The 11831-nt window shown below is 56.8% G+C and overlaps 1 protein-coding gene across 1 annotated transcript in view; it reads right to left on the reverse strand.

Annotated features, from left to right (window-relative positions):
• The window catches only part of MYH14 (myosin heavy chain 14), a 64545-nt gene that overhangs the window by 9441 nt on the left and 43273 nt on the right, over window positions 1-11831 (reverse strand). The window contains 11 exon segments of the mRNA XM_025048203.1: window positions 52-180; window positions 1670-1831; window positions 2534-2746; window positions 3155-3367; window positions 5500-5748; window positions 6980-7132; window positions 7221-7325; window positions 8589-8795; window positions 9351-9495; window positions 10028-10376; window positions 10415-10443. Coding sequence (XP_024903971.1) covers window positions 52-180; window positions 1670-1831; window positions 2534-2746; window positions 3155-3367; window positions 5500-5748; window positions 6980-7132; window positions 7221-7325; window positions 8589-8795; window positions 9351-9495; window positions 10028-10376; window positions 10415-10443 — 1954 coding nt within the window.

Genomic DNA, 11831 nt, shown 5'->3' on the forward strand with positions numbered 1-11831 from the left:
CCCACCCTCACCCCGCCTCCCACCCCAGGGCCCCGCCCATCCTGGCTTCACCTCTTGCAGCCGCAGCACCTCCGCCTCCAGCCCCTTAAGGCGCTTGTCGCTCTCCCGGTTCTGGGCAAAGATCTCCTCCCGGGAGCTGCGCGACTCCTCCACCTCCCGCCACAGCTCCTTCATCTGGGCCTGGGCGGAATGGAGCGAGCGGGCGTGCTCAGCCTGGGCGTGACTCAGGGGGAACCTCCCACCCCCGCAGCAGCCCCGTGGGACTCGTCGGCTCCCCCAGAGCCCTGCAAACCTGGGCTTCCCCCGCCACCCCGGCCAACTGCGGTGTGACCTTGGGCCAGCCCCTCCCCCTCTCTGGGCCTCTGCTGCCTCCTCTTTAAAAAAGAAACTCCTTAAAATTAGAGGAAGCCTAAAATGGCTATGACGCTTGGACTCTGTAGTCGAGATAACAATGGCAAAGCTATACAGGTGGAGAAACATTGGCAGAGGGGTTCACGACACAGCGAGGGAGGGAAGTGGCAGAGTCAGAACTTGAACCCTGGTTCTCTTGGCCTCAGAGACTACTCCCTTCGCCACTTGGCTACCCGGCCACGCTGCTTCTGAAAGGGTGTGAGGGTGCCAGTATAAAAGTTTTCTCGTCATCGGTGGTTAAAATAAAGAAAAATAAAACGCAAACTAAATGTCTGCCACCGTTCGAAAAACCCACTCTACCTCTTTACACTAGAATAACAGTGGGTAGCTGTTCGCAGCCACAGCGAAGACAGCAGCGGACTTGGGAGTCGAGTAGGAGGACAATTGTCATCGCTGTTGTTAATATTATTATTTGTTTGACAACAGTAGCTTTTCCGTGGAGGGCTTTTCTCTCAGTGACGACGTGGCTGGCGATTTTTACTTTTGGGGAGGGATCTTTCTGCGCCAGCACTGCCCGACTGAAATATACTGCGAGGACATATGCTGTTTTTTTTCTCTTCTCGTAGCCACATTAAAAAGGTAAAAAGAAACAGGTGACGTTAGTCTGAACACTATATTCTGTTGAGCCTGATACATCCAAAATTGATAATCGAACTAAAAATTATCAAGATATTTTACCTTTTCTTTTTGGTACTAAGTCTTCAGAATCTAGTATATGATTAGAATTTTGGACTCGCCACACTATAGATGTCCAAGAGCCCAGTTGTATATTTGAAAAAAAAAAAAAATTTGACTTGACTTTTTAGGGCAGTTTTAGGTTCACAGCAATATTGGCTAGAAGGTACAGTTTCCCGTACAGCCTGCCTCCATCATCCACATCCCCACCAGACTGGGACATTTGTTTCCAACAGACGAACCTACATCGTTATCATCGAAAAAAAAGTTTTTAAACGACCAAGTATAACTTTCATAATTGGGGAGGAAAAAAACCTAAGCTATTTCCCTTTCAAAAATTAAATGAAGGAATTGAACTTAAAAAATAAGCATTTTAAATAAAGACGATCAAAAGAACCGAGTGAGCCTTTGGGACATGGGTGTTTATAAGGGTGGTGACTAATCTGGGTGACCTTCGTGAGGTGCAGGGAGGGCTCCACGCTGGTCTCCCGCCAGGAGCTCAGGTGGGGCTCCCCTCCTCTGCTCCAGCCCCGCCTCCAGCGGCTCAGGCCCCGCCCCCAGTGGCTCAGGCCCCGCCCCCTACCTGCATCTTGCGAAGCTGCTTCACCGCCTCTTCCTTGCCCTGCCCCGCGGCCGCGGTCTGCGCCTTCAGCTCCTCCAGCTCCGCCTCCAGCTTCTTGCGGGCGGCCACGGCCAGAGCGCGCTGCTTGCGTTCCTCGTCCCGCTCCACCTCTGCATCCCGCAGCTGGAGGTTTTGGGGGGAGGCCGGGAGGGGCGTGCTCAGGCACGGGAGGCCCAGGCTCCCTCTGCAGGCCCGTGACATAGATGTCCAAACGCCAGCCCCGGCCGGGGCCTGGAGCCCCGAACCTGTGCCCCTGCTACGCTCCACCCTAAACCCTACCCCGCCCTTCCCTTGCTCAGCACCCACCCATCACCTGGCAGAGGGCCTAGCCGGCTGCACACCGTAGGACTGAGTGAGCAATGAATAAATGGTGCCAAAGAGCACGCGAATGAGAGAGGGAGCTCGTGGGTGGAGGGGGTGTGGATGAGCTGGTCCAGAGCGGGTGGTGCGCGTTGGGGGATGTGGCGGGCCAGGCTTGGGGGACGGGGACGTGGCTGGGGCAGGAGGTGGTTTCCAGTAGGTGAGGTGGATGGAGGAGGAGCTGGGTGCAGGGTGGGTGATGTAGAGTGCTGGCTGGTGCTTAGCAGATGGTGGGTGGACAGGTGTGGTGGGTGGAGGATGTCTGAGGGGTCATGCCAGGGGGCCAGTAGGACCTGCGTGGGGGTTCGTGGGTTATAGTGGGGAGCGGGGCGTGGCACAGGAGGCTGGCGGGCTAGCAGGTGGGACTTGGGTAGGGACACTGGGGGGCGGCTGGGGGTGGGGGTGAGACCTCTCAGCCCTCGTGCTGGCGGGCACCCCGCCGCGTCCCGCCCGGCCTGCGGGTACCTGTTTGGCAAGCTGCCGCCGCCTCTCCTCACCGGCCTCATCCCGGCCCTGCAGGTCACGCTCGTGCTGGGCCTTGAGGGCCTGCACGGTCACTTCCAGGCGCAGCTTGGCATCCTCGGCCGCCATCAGCTCGTCCTCCAGCTCTGTCACCTGTGTTCGGAGGTCGCTGGCCGCCTGTTCTGCCACCCGGCGGGCTCGCTCCAGCTCGTGTACCTGGTGGGGAGGGAGCGTGAGCACCAAGCGCTGGGTCACTGAGGGGGGCAGGGCCCTAAGTCTAGCCTAAGACAGAGTGGGGGCACCCCAGGACGACATGCCCATCCTGGTTCGTTCATTCACTCACTCACTGACCACTTCCTGGACACCCGCTTACTACGTCTCATTCTGAATCATCCTGAAACATATTTTATTAACCACCTGCGCACGATCCGTCTATTATCTGAAGCTCTCAGGTGCCGGGTCAGCAGCTCTGCGCGAGCACGTGACTTGGATGGCTGACTCTCTTCGCGTTTGGCACGTGACGGCACACATGCGCGTCTGTGTCTCTCTCCCAACGCCAAGTGCGCACGCGGCTGTCACACGGGCGCCTCTGGGCGCGGGGCGGGGGGTGGGGGACCCACTCACGCTCTTGCCCACGTCGTCCTTGCTGCTCAGCAGGGCCTCCAGCTCTGCCCGCAGGGCCCGCGTCTGGCGCTCCAGCTCTCCGCGCGCCTCCTGCTCCTCCTCCAGCGCCCGTGCCAGCGACAGCGCCCGAGCCTCCCGCTCCCGGCCCTCGGCCTCCGCCCGCTCACGCTCCTCCACCGCTCGCAGCACGGCTGCCTTCTCCTCTGCCAGGAGCTTTCGGGTTGGGGGAGACGGGGTGGGGGGAGATCGATTAGCCGAAAGGAGTGTACGAGGGGGTGGGGGAAGTGGGGGCCGCCAGGGACAGAGACAGATGACAGACAGAGGCGGAGGAAACCGTCAACAAAACAAAAAGGAGGCCGACTGAAGGGGAGAGGATGTTTGCCAGCGATACGTCTGATAAGGGGTTACTATCCAAACTTTATAAAGAACCATACAACTCAACGCTCAAAAAACAAACAACCCAATTACAAAAAGGGCAGAGCACCTACACTGGCGTTTGTCCAAAGGGGACATACAGATGGCCCACGGACATACGAAAAGATGCTCAACGTCACTGATCATCAGACAAATGCAAATTAAAACCACACAATGGGATAGCAGCTCACACCTGTCAGAATGGCCATCATCAATAAGTCAACGAACGACACGCATTGGCGGGGGCGTGGAGGAAAGGGGACCCTCGTGCACTGTTGGTGGGATCACAGATCGGTGCAGCCACCACGGAAGACAGTGTGGAGGTTCCTCCAATAATTAAAAATAGAACTCCCTTATGACCCCACACTTCCGCTTTGGGGTATTTATCCGAAAGAATCCAAAACACTAATTCAAAAAGATTTATCTGCATCCCTACGTTCATTGCGGCATTACCTACGACAGCCAAGATATGAAGCGACCTAAGCGCCCATCAACAGATGACTGGAGGGAGAAGAGGGAGCACGTATGTACGATGGAATATTACTCGGCCATAAAAGAAGAAGAAAATCGTACCATTTGCCAACATAGATGGACCTAGAGGGTATTACGCTGAGTGAAATAAGTCAGACAGAGGAAGACAAGTCGCACACGATGTCACTTATACGTGGACTCTAGAGAACAAAATAAATGAACAAACAAAACGGAAACAGACTCAGAGATACAGAGATCAAAATGGTGATTTCCAGACCGGAGGGGGTTGGGGTTGCGTGATGAAAGTCAACGGATTAAGAAGTACAAATTGAGAGTTTCAAAACAGTCATGGGGACGTCGAGCACAGCATAGAGAATATGGTCAATAATATGGTAATAAATTTGCATGGTGCCAGGTGGGGACTAGGCTCATCCAAGGGATCATAAATTATATAAATAACCACTATGCTGTCCACCTGAAACTAATATCTAATAATATTAAACGTCAACTGTAACTGACAAATCAAAAAAAAAAGAAATACGATGAGTCTCGGTGACCTATGGGACAGAATTAAGCAAATACAAACATATTTAGAGTCCAGGAAGAAGGCGAAAGAGCGGAAATGGGGCGGAAAAATATTTGAAGAAATAACGGCTGAAAATGTCCACATTTGATCAAAAACACCAACCCATAGCTGTAAGAAGCTTGGCAATCCCAAAGCAGGACACGTATGAAACCACAGAGCTGTACATATAGTCAGACTGCTAAAAACCAAAGAGAAAAATTTTAACCAGCTAGAAAAACACATCGCACAGGACCACACATGACACACAGGTGGTTCCCTTTTCATCTGAAACCACGGAGGCCCGAGGTAACAGAACGACCTCTTCGAAGCGTCGAAAGAACACAACCCTCGAGCTAGAATTCGATATCCGGCGAAAATATCTCTCGAAGGTGAAGGCAAAATAGTGACTGATGCCTCCGTTTTCGAGATGACGAAAACGGGGCACAGAGAGGGTTAAGGAATTTGTCCAGGCCACGCGGCCAGAAACGGCTGATCTGGGACACGAACCTCGGGGCTGTCTGATCTTCATGCTCTGGGGCTCTGGGGCTCTGTTTCAGCCTCGGGTTGCCAGAGGCTTAATATTATTATCCTCATTTCCCAGATGGCCACGCTCAGGCCGAAAGGGACAGTGGCTCGCCTGAGGCACGCCACGAGTGGGGACCGTCAGGACGCGTTTGGGAGTAAAAGGCGGAGCTGCTAATAATTGTTCTGGGACGTAATAAGAGACCTAAGTCGGAATGGGTGGGTGTCTTATTTGACGGCCTCAGAGGGAAGAAGCCTCTCACCCGAGGGCCCCCCCCAGGTTCGAAGTGGACCTGTGACATCACACATCACTGACTGCTCGCAACACGGCTCAGCATCCCAACGTCCCAGCGGCGTGAGCCAGAGTGCCCACCTGGTCGAACTTGCGCTGCTTCTTCTCCAGGGAGCCCACGAGCTGCCGCTGTTGCTCCAGGTCCACGGTGGCATCGTCCAGCTCCTGCTGCAGCCGCCGGCGACCCCTCTCCAGCCGCTCCACCGTCTCTGTCTTTTCGGTCAGGCGCTGGGCCAGGGCCTCGGCCTCGCGGGCTGCCCGGCGCCGTGCCTCTTCCCCCGCCTCCAGGGCCCCTGCCTCTTCTTCCTGGCGCCGCCGCCACTCTGAGAGCTGGGGGCGCAGAGGAGGAGATGGGGTGGGTGGCAGTCATGGCCGTGACCAGAGTGTGGGTCGGTAGCGCTCGATTTCGCGGTGAAGGGACTGAGGCCTGAGGTGGGAAATGACCCGCTCCCCTGGGCTCTCCTGCCTTGGGGTAGGACTAGGTTGTGACTTCTATGAGCCCCAGCTCCTCCAAGAGATTAAAATTATTTTTGCCGGGACCGGAGCTCTGGCCTGGGGAACCCCCTATCTGATGGGGGAGACTGAGTGTCACAGCCGGGGTGATGGAGGCTGAGGTGGAAGTATGGGAGTCCACAGGAGAGGTTCAGAATCTGTTTAGGGCATTCGAGGGAGAATTTTTGGAGGAGGAGACATTTGAGATGGATCTTAAAGTACGCATAGGAGTTTGCCAGTTGAAGAAGGACACTTGCAGATATGCATTCAACACGCATTCACTCAACAGGTATTTCTTAGGGCCTCTCAAACATCAGCCTATGTTAGGGACCGGATCTAACTCTGATAGGATCTAACTCTGATCTAACTCTGATCTAACTTTGAAGGAGCTCCCGGTTCGGCGTGTCTGTGTGTGTGGCGGGGGACTCATGGGCAAAGAGTGTGCCAGCTCAGGGTGATTGGAGTGGAAATTGGGGAGAAAGAGGGTTTGGGGAGCTCAGAGCGGCATGGTCAGGGACTTCCCACAACAGGAGAGGCTGATGCTAAGTCCTGGAGAATGAAAGGTGTCTCCCAGGTGAAGTGATGAAGGAGACATGAGAGGTGAACACAGCTAAAGATGAAGGATGGACCAGAGCAGGCAGGGCCTCTGACGCCCAGCCGAGAGGCGTGGGCTCTGTCCAGGGTGAGCTGGGAGCCACAGGAGGCCGTGAGCAAGGGAAAGGCAGGGTCAGCTCTGGGAGTGGAAAGGCCATGCGGAGGATAAGCTGGAAGGGGAGAGACTGGAGGCAGGGAGGCTTGAGGGAGGCTGAGATGGGGATCCAGGTGGCAGAGGATGAGGCCTGAGCAGGGCCGGGGCTGTGTGGATGGAAAGCGGGCAATGAGGCAGGAAAGCACGGGGCTCTGCGCTGACAGGCGCTGGGGGCCGAGGGAGAGTCAGAGGTGGGACTGGTACCCAGAACGCTGGCCAATGACTGCTCGGGCGGTGGAGCCCTCCCTGAGCTGGGGAACCCGGGAGGAACAGGTTGGGGGATTAAATGTCCCCTTGAGGTCCCGCTGCAGGTCCGCTCACCTGGACCTGGGCGGTCTGCAGCTCACGGCCCGCCCGCTCCCTGGCGGCCGCCTCCTCCTCCAGCTGCTCCCGCAGCCCTGCCACCTCCGCCTCCAAGGCTCGCACCCGGGACCCCAAGGCCAACTTCGCCCTGGTCTCCTCCTGCAGCAGCTCCTGGAGGGGCAGGGGAGGATGGATGTCAGGTGCGGGCAGAAGGGTGGAAGGTGTCGGGGGCTGGGTGATGAGGGTGGGCTGCGGTCACCTGGCCGTCATGCAGCTGGACTTCTGTGCTGCTCAGCTCTTTGCTCAGCCTGATGGCTCTGGACTCGGCCTCACTCAGTGCCCCAGACACGTTCTCGAGTTCAGCCTGTGGGAAAGGGGAACCTTTTAATGGCAGCTTCCAGCCAGCCGACCCCGTCGGCTCCTCCAACTCCGGTCCCTACGACCACACACGGCCGGAGGGAATGTAGGATGCTGCAGCTGCTGTGGAAAACAGTCTGGCAGTTCGTCAAACGGTTAAACACGGAGTTTCCATATTGCCTAGCAATTCCGCTCCGAGGAATATACCCAAGAAAAATGAAAACGTATTTCTATGCAAAAATGCGTGCAAGAGCAGTGTTTGCAGAAACACCCAGTGTCCACTGACTGATGAACAGATAAACAAATAAACAAAATATGCCCCAGGAACGATTCTAAGCGCTTTATAACTATTGGCTCATCGGATTCACACGCCAACCCTGTGAACTAGAAGCCATTGTCATTCCCAGTTTACACAAAGGAAACCCAAGATCATGCAGCTCCAGGCGGTGGAACCGAGATCTGAGCCCAGGTAGAGGGGCTCTGAGCTGTGTAGCCCCCAGCCATATGTGGCTATTTCAATTGAAACTAAAATTAAATAAAAGTAAAAATCCGGCTCCTCAGTTGTACTTGCCACATTTCGAGTGCTCGCTAGTGAAGCGGACGGCCCAAATACAGAACTTTACCGTCACTGAAGAAACTGCGTCTGGATAGCGCTGTCTAGTTCTCCTGCCTTCAGCCCTCGCGCTCTCCTTTTAATGTCGCTTTTATTTTTGTAATATGTAAAGTGCTTGGTACAGTGACCGCTACATAGCATGGTTCCGTTTGGGGCAGATCCAACTGCCCCCCCCAAATCCATTCTCCCCTGGTCCTAGTCTATTAACTAGGACCATGGCCGCCAGCTAGAAACGACATTTTCCAGCCTCCCTTGCAGCTAGCTGTGGTCATGTGATTATGCTGTGGCCAATGGAATGCAAGCAAGGCGATATATGCAAATTCCATCCCTTTCTGAGCTGCGGCCCAGATGTGCCCACAACACAGATTCCACTCTGAAGTGAGGTCCACGCTCCTAGAGGTGGCGGAGCGACGAGATGAAGAAGCCTGGGTCTTGAGCGACCTCATGGAGCATAGTGTCCCGCCAGACTCGACGCTTACCTGGAGCCTGTTTTTTGAGCGGGAAAGGCAGGTGTCTTGTATTTAAGCTGATGAATTCTGGGGTCTCTTTCTCACAGCAGCCTAACCTTTCCCTAACAAATACACTCCGTTCATCCGGAAGTTAAAAACTGTAAGTGTTTTCCGCAGAGACCACCCCTGCCCTGGCCGCCCCACTCACCTGGGCTCGCTGCAGCTTCTCGGCAAGCTCCGCCCGTGCCCGCTCCCCGTCGCCCGCCCGGCCCTGCGCCTCCTGCAGCTGTGACTCCAGGCGGCGCCTCCGCTGCTCGCCCTCCTGACGCGTGCTCTGCAGGTTACTCAGCTCCGTCCGTAGCTCAGACACCTCGGTCTCCAGAGCCAGCCGGGTCTTCTCCCACACGCCTTTGCCCTGGCGGGGGAGAGAGAGAGGCATGTGAAGGGTTAAGATTCCCCCCGCCAAGCAGACCAGGCACAGTCCGGCCTCAGGGCCTCTGCATTCTCTGTTCCCTCTGCCTGGGACACGCTTCCCCCTGATGCCGACGTGGCTCGCGCCTCAGCTCCCTCAGTTTTTTTACTCAGGTGTCACCCCTCACAGAACCCTCCGTGGCCTCTGTTTTAAATCACAAACCCGGCACTTAGCCCCTGATCCCCTTTTTCTGCTCATCACTCTCCCTTGGCACTTTCCACCCCGAGATCTGTCGCGAATGTGTTTATGTTGTTACTCTCTGCCTCTCCCGCTATGCCGTGAGCTCCACGGGGAGGGGAGCGCCGGCTGTCTGGTTCGCCGCTGGGCCCCCAGGAATGCAGCATGTACCCAATTAACGCGGAACGAAAGGAGAAACGAGGAGAGAACCCCAGAGAGAAGGGCCGGCCTAGACCAGCCAGAGGAACCTCCTCCAACCCGGCGTCCCGCCCTCTCCTCCCAAGGCCCCCCGCCGTCCCCCCCGCTCCTGCTCCAACCCACCCTCCGGGCCTGCTCCAGCTGCTCCGCCAGCTCGCCCAGCGCCTGGCCGTGGCGCTGCCTCAGCTCCTGCACCGTCACCTCGTGGATGCGTGTCTCCTCCTCCAGAGCCTTCTTCAACTCTGTTACCTCCTGTTCCCTCTTGGACCTTTGATTGGCGGGTGAGGGATGGGCAGGGAACAGAATTTCAGAACAGAGGAAGGCAGGGACTCTGGGGGAGCCCCCGACAGTGGCTGGACCTGTTTATTGTTTCTCTCCAAGGATGGGGACCTCATTCCCCTGGGGGATCTAGAGGGGGATGCTGTGGGAGGAGTGAGACTTTAAGGGTGAACTCCTGCTCATCCTTCAAAACCCTATTCGAAAGGCCCCTTCCCAAGGAGGTCTTCCTGGACTCTCTGCCACAGGTGTGGTTGGGGGCCCTCCCTTCCCACACTCCACTCTCCACCACAGCACGCTTTGCCCTGGATCGGGTCTGTCCTTGGCCCGAAAATGCTTCCCCCGAGACCGGCAGCTCCCAGGGGCAACACCTACGTCAGACTCATCTCTGTCCCCAGCTCGGCCCAGGCCATACCCAGAGCTGGTGCCCAAGCAACCATTGAGCGAGTGACTAAACCTCAGTGCAGACGAGAGCTCACACTTGAGTCCCGCCCCCCCACACACCGCACCAAGCCGAGCCTCACCGGAGCTCCTGCTGGGCGTTGGTGGAGTCCAGCGTGTCCTCCAGCTCGCCCCGCAGCGCCTCCAGCTCCTCGCCCAGGTCCCTGCGCTGCTTCTCCGCCTTGGCCCTGGCCAAGCGCTCGGTCTCCAGGTCCTCCTGGGCCTCGGCCAGCCCCGCTTGCGCCTCCCGCAGGGACTTGAGCAGCTGGGCCCGGGCTCCGCCCTCCTCCTCAGCCCTACAGGTGACGAAGACCACGGAGTTAGTATAGGGGCAGGCGGGGAGCAGGGGTGACTTCTGGGGGCGGAGAGGCCAGATGCCGCAGGTCCCGGTTTCGGCCCCCGGGCATGTGTCTCCAGGGACTGCTTCCTGAGCTACAGACTGGGAATGACAGCCGCATAGTCACGGGGACACTTGCTAAGCTCCTGCCGATCGCAAACCCTTTACTTTACCATCTCGCTTAACGCTCACACCAAAGGAGGAAACTGAGGCACAGAGTGGGAAAAGTACTTGCCCTGGTCACGTGGTCAGCGAGTGGCAGAGCCGACCCCGGGGTCCCACCTCATAACCCCCACGGGACATGGCCCGTTGCAAAGAGAAGCTGGATCAAGGGGCATGGCCGACGGGGGGGCGGTGAGAGCCTCGGGGGGCATTGCTGACCAGGCTGTGCATCCCCCACTGGGCCACCTGCCCCGGCAAGTGACAACCTCCCTGCACGGCAGGCTACTGCTCTGTGAGAGGACACGCGCCCCCCACTTCACAGGGTTGCTGTGAGGATGGTGATAAACACAGTGAGTGTGTAAAGGGCCGCATGCCTTGCGATTCCTCCTATATCTCAAGAATAGGCTGGTCCTACATGGACGGGAAGCGGATTGGTGATGCCAGGGGCCGGGGGGAGGGAAGCGGGAGTGACAGCTTAGTGGGTACCAGGCCTCCTTCTGAGGCGACGAAACGTTCTGGAACTAGACGGAGGTGGTGGCTGCACAACATTGCGAGTGCGCTAAATGCCACTGAATTGTTCACTTTAAAACGGTTAATTTTATAGTATGTGAGTTCCATCTGGATATAAAAAAGATAACAAGTACATATGGGTAAAATCGTGAAAAGTGGTAACAGACCCAGGCAGCATTCCCCGAAGGCTCGGGGTGTGCCAGGCGTCTTATGAGCACCTTCCTACTTAATCCCCATGCTCATCCTCGAAGTGGTTTCTATGATCACCCCCATTTCACAGATGGAGAAACTGAGGCCACAGATGTGACAACACTTGGGTGAGAGGTCAGGTGGCCAGAAAAAGGAAGAGCCAGGATTTGCACTCAAGGGTGATTTCTTACACACATACACACACACACACACACACACCGCCTACCAGTGATTCTAAGCAGCACAGTTTTTCTGCAACCAAAGGCGTCTGAGACGGCGTGAAACACAGTGGGTAAAAAGCATCTGAAATACCCAGCGCCGTATCTGGCACATAGTAGGTGCTCAATAATCGTGAATGACTGTCATTATGATAATTATGATTCCCGAGATGGCAAGACCCCTTATCAAACCACAGCTGATTCTGGGCGCTTTGGCGCTGGGAGGCGGAGCTGCGGGGCGGGGGGCGGGGTGGTGGGGATGGCATTTTCTGGCTGCTGCCCCGCACCCCACACGCAATGGCGGGGCCTCGTTTCACTTCTCCCTTAGCCAGGTGGGCTCGGACCTCTCTCCAGGGCCGTTTTACACAGGGAGACACCGGGGCTCAGAGAGGAGTGTGGCCTGTGCCCGGCTGGCGAGCGCCCACGGGCTCTGCACCCAGGGGGGTGTCGCTGGGGCGCCGCCCCCGCACC

The sequence above is a fragment of the Pteropus alecto genome, unplaced genomic scaffold (assembly GCF_000325575.1).
Source record: "Pteropus alecto unplaced genomic scaffold, ASM32557v1 scaffold41, whole genome shotgun sequence".
NCBI lineage: Eukaryota > Metazoa > Chordata > Mammalia > Chiroptera > Pteropodidae > Pteropus > Pteropus alecto.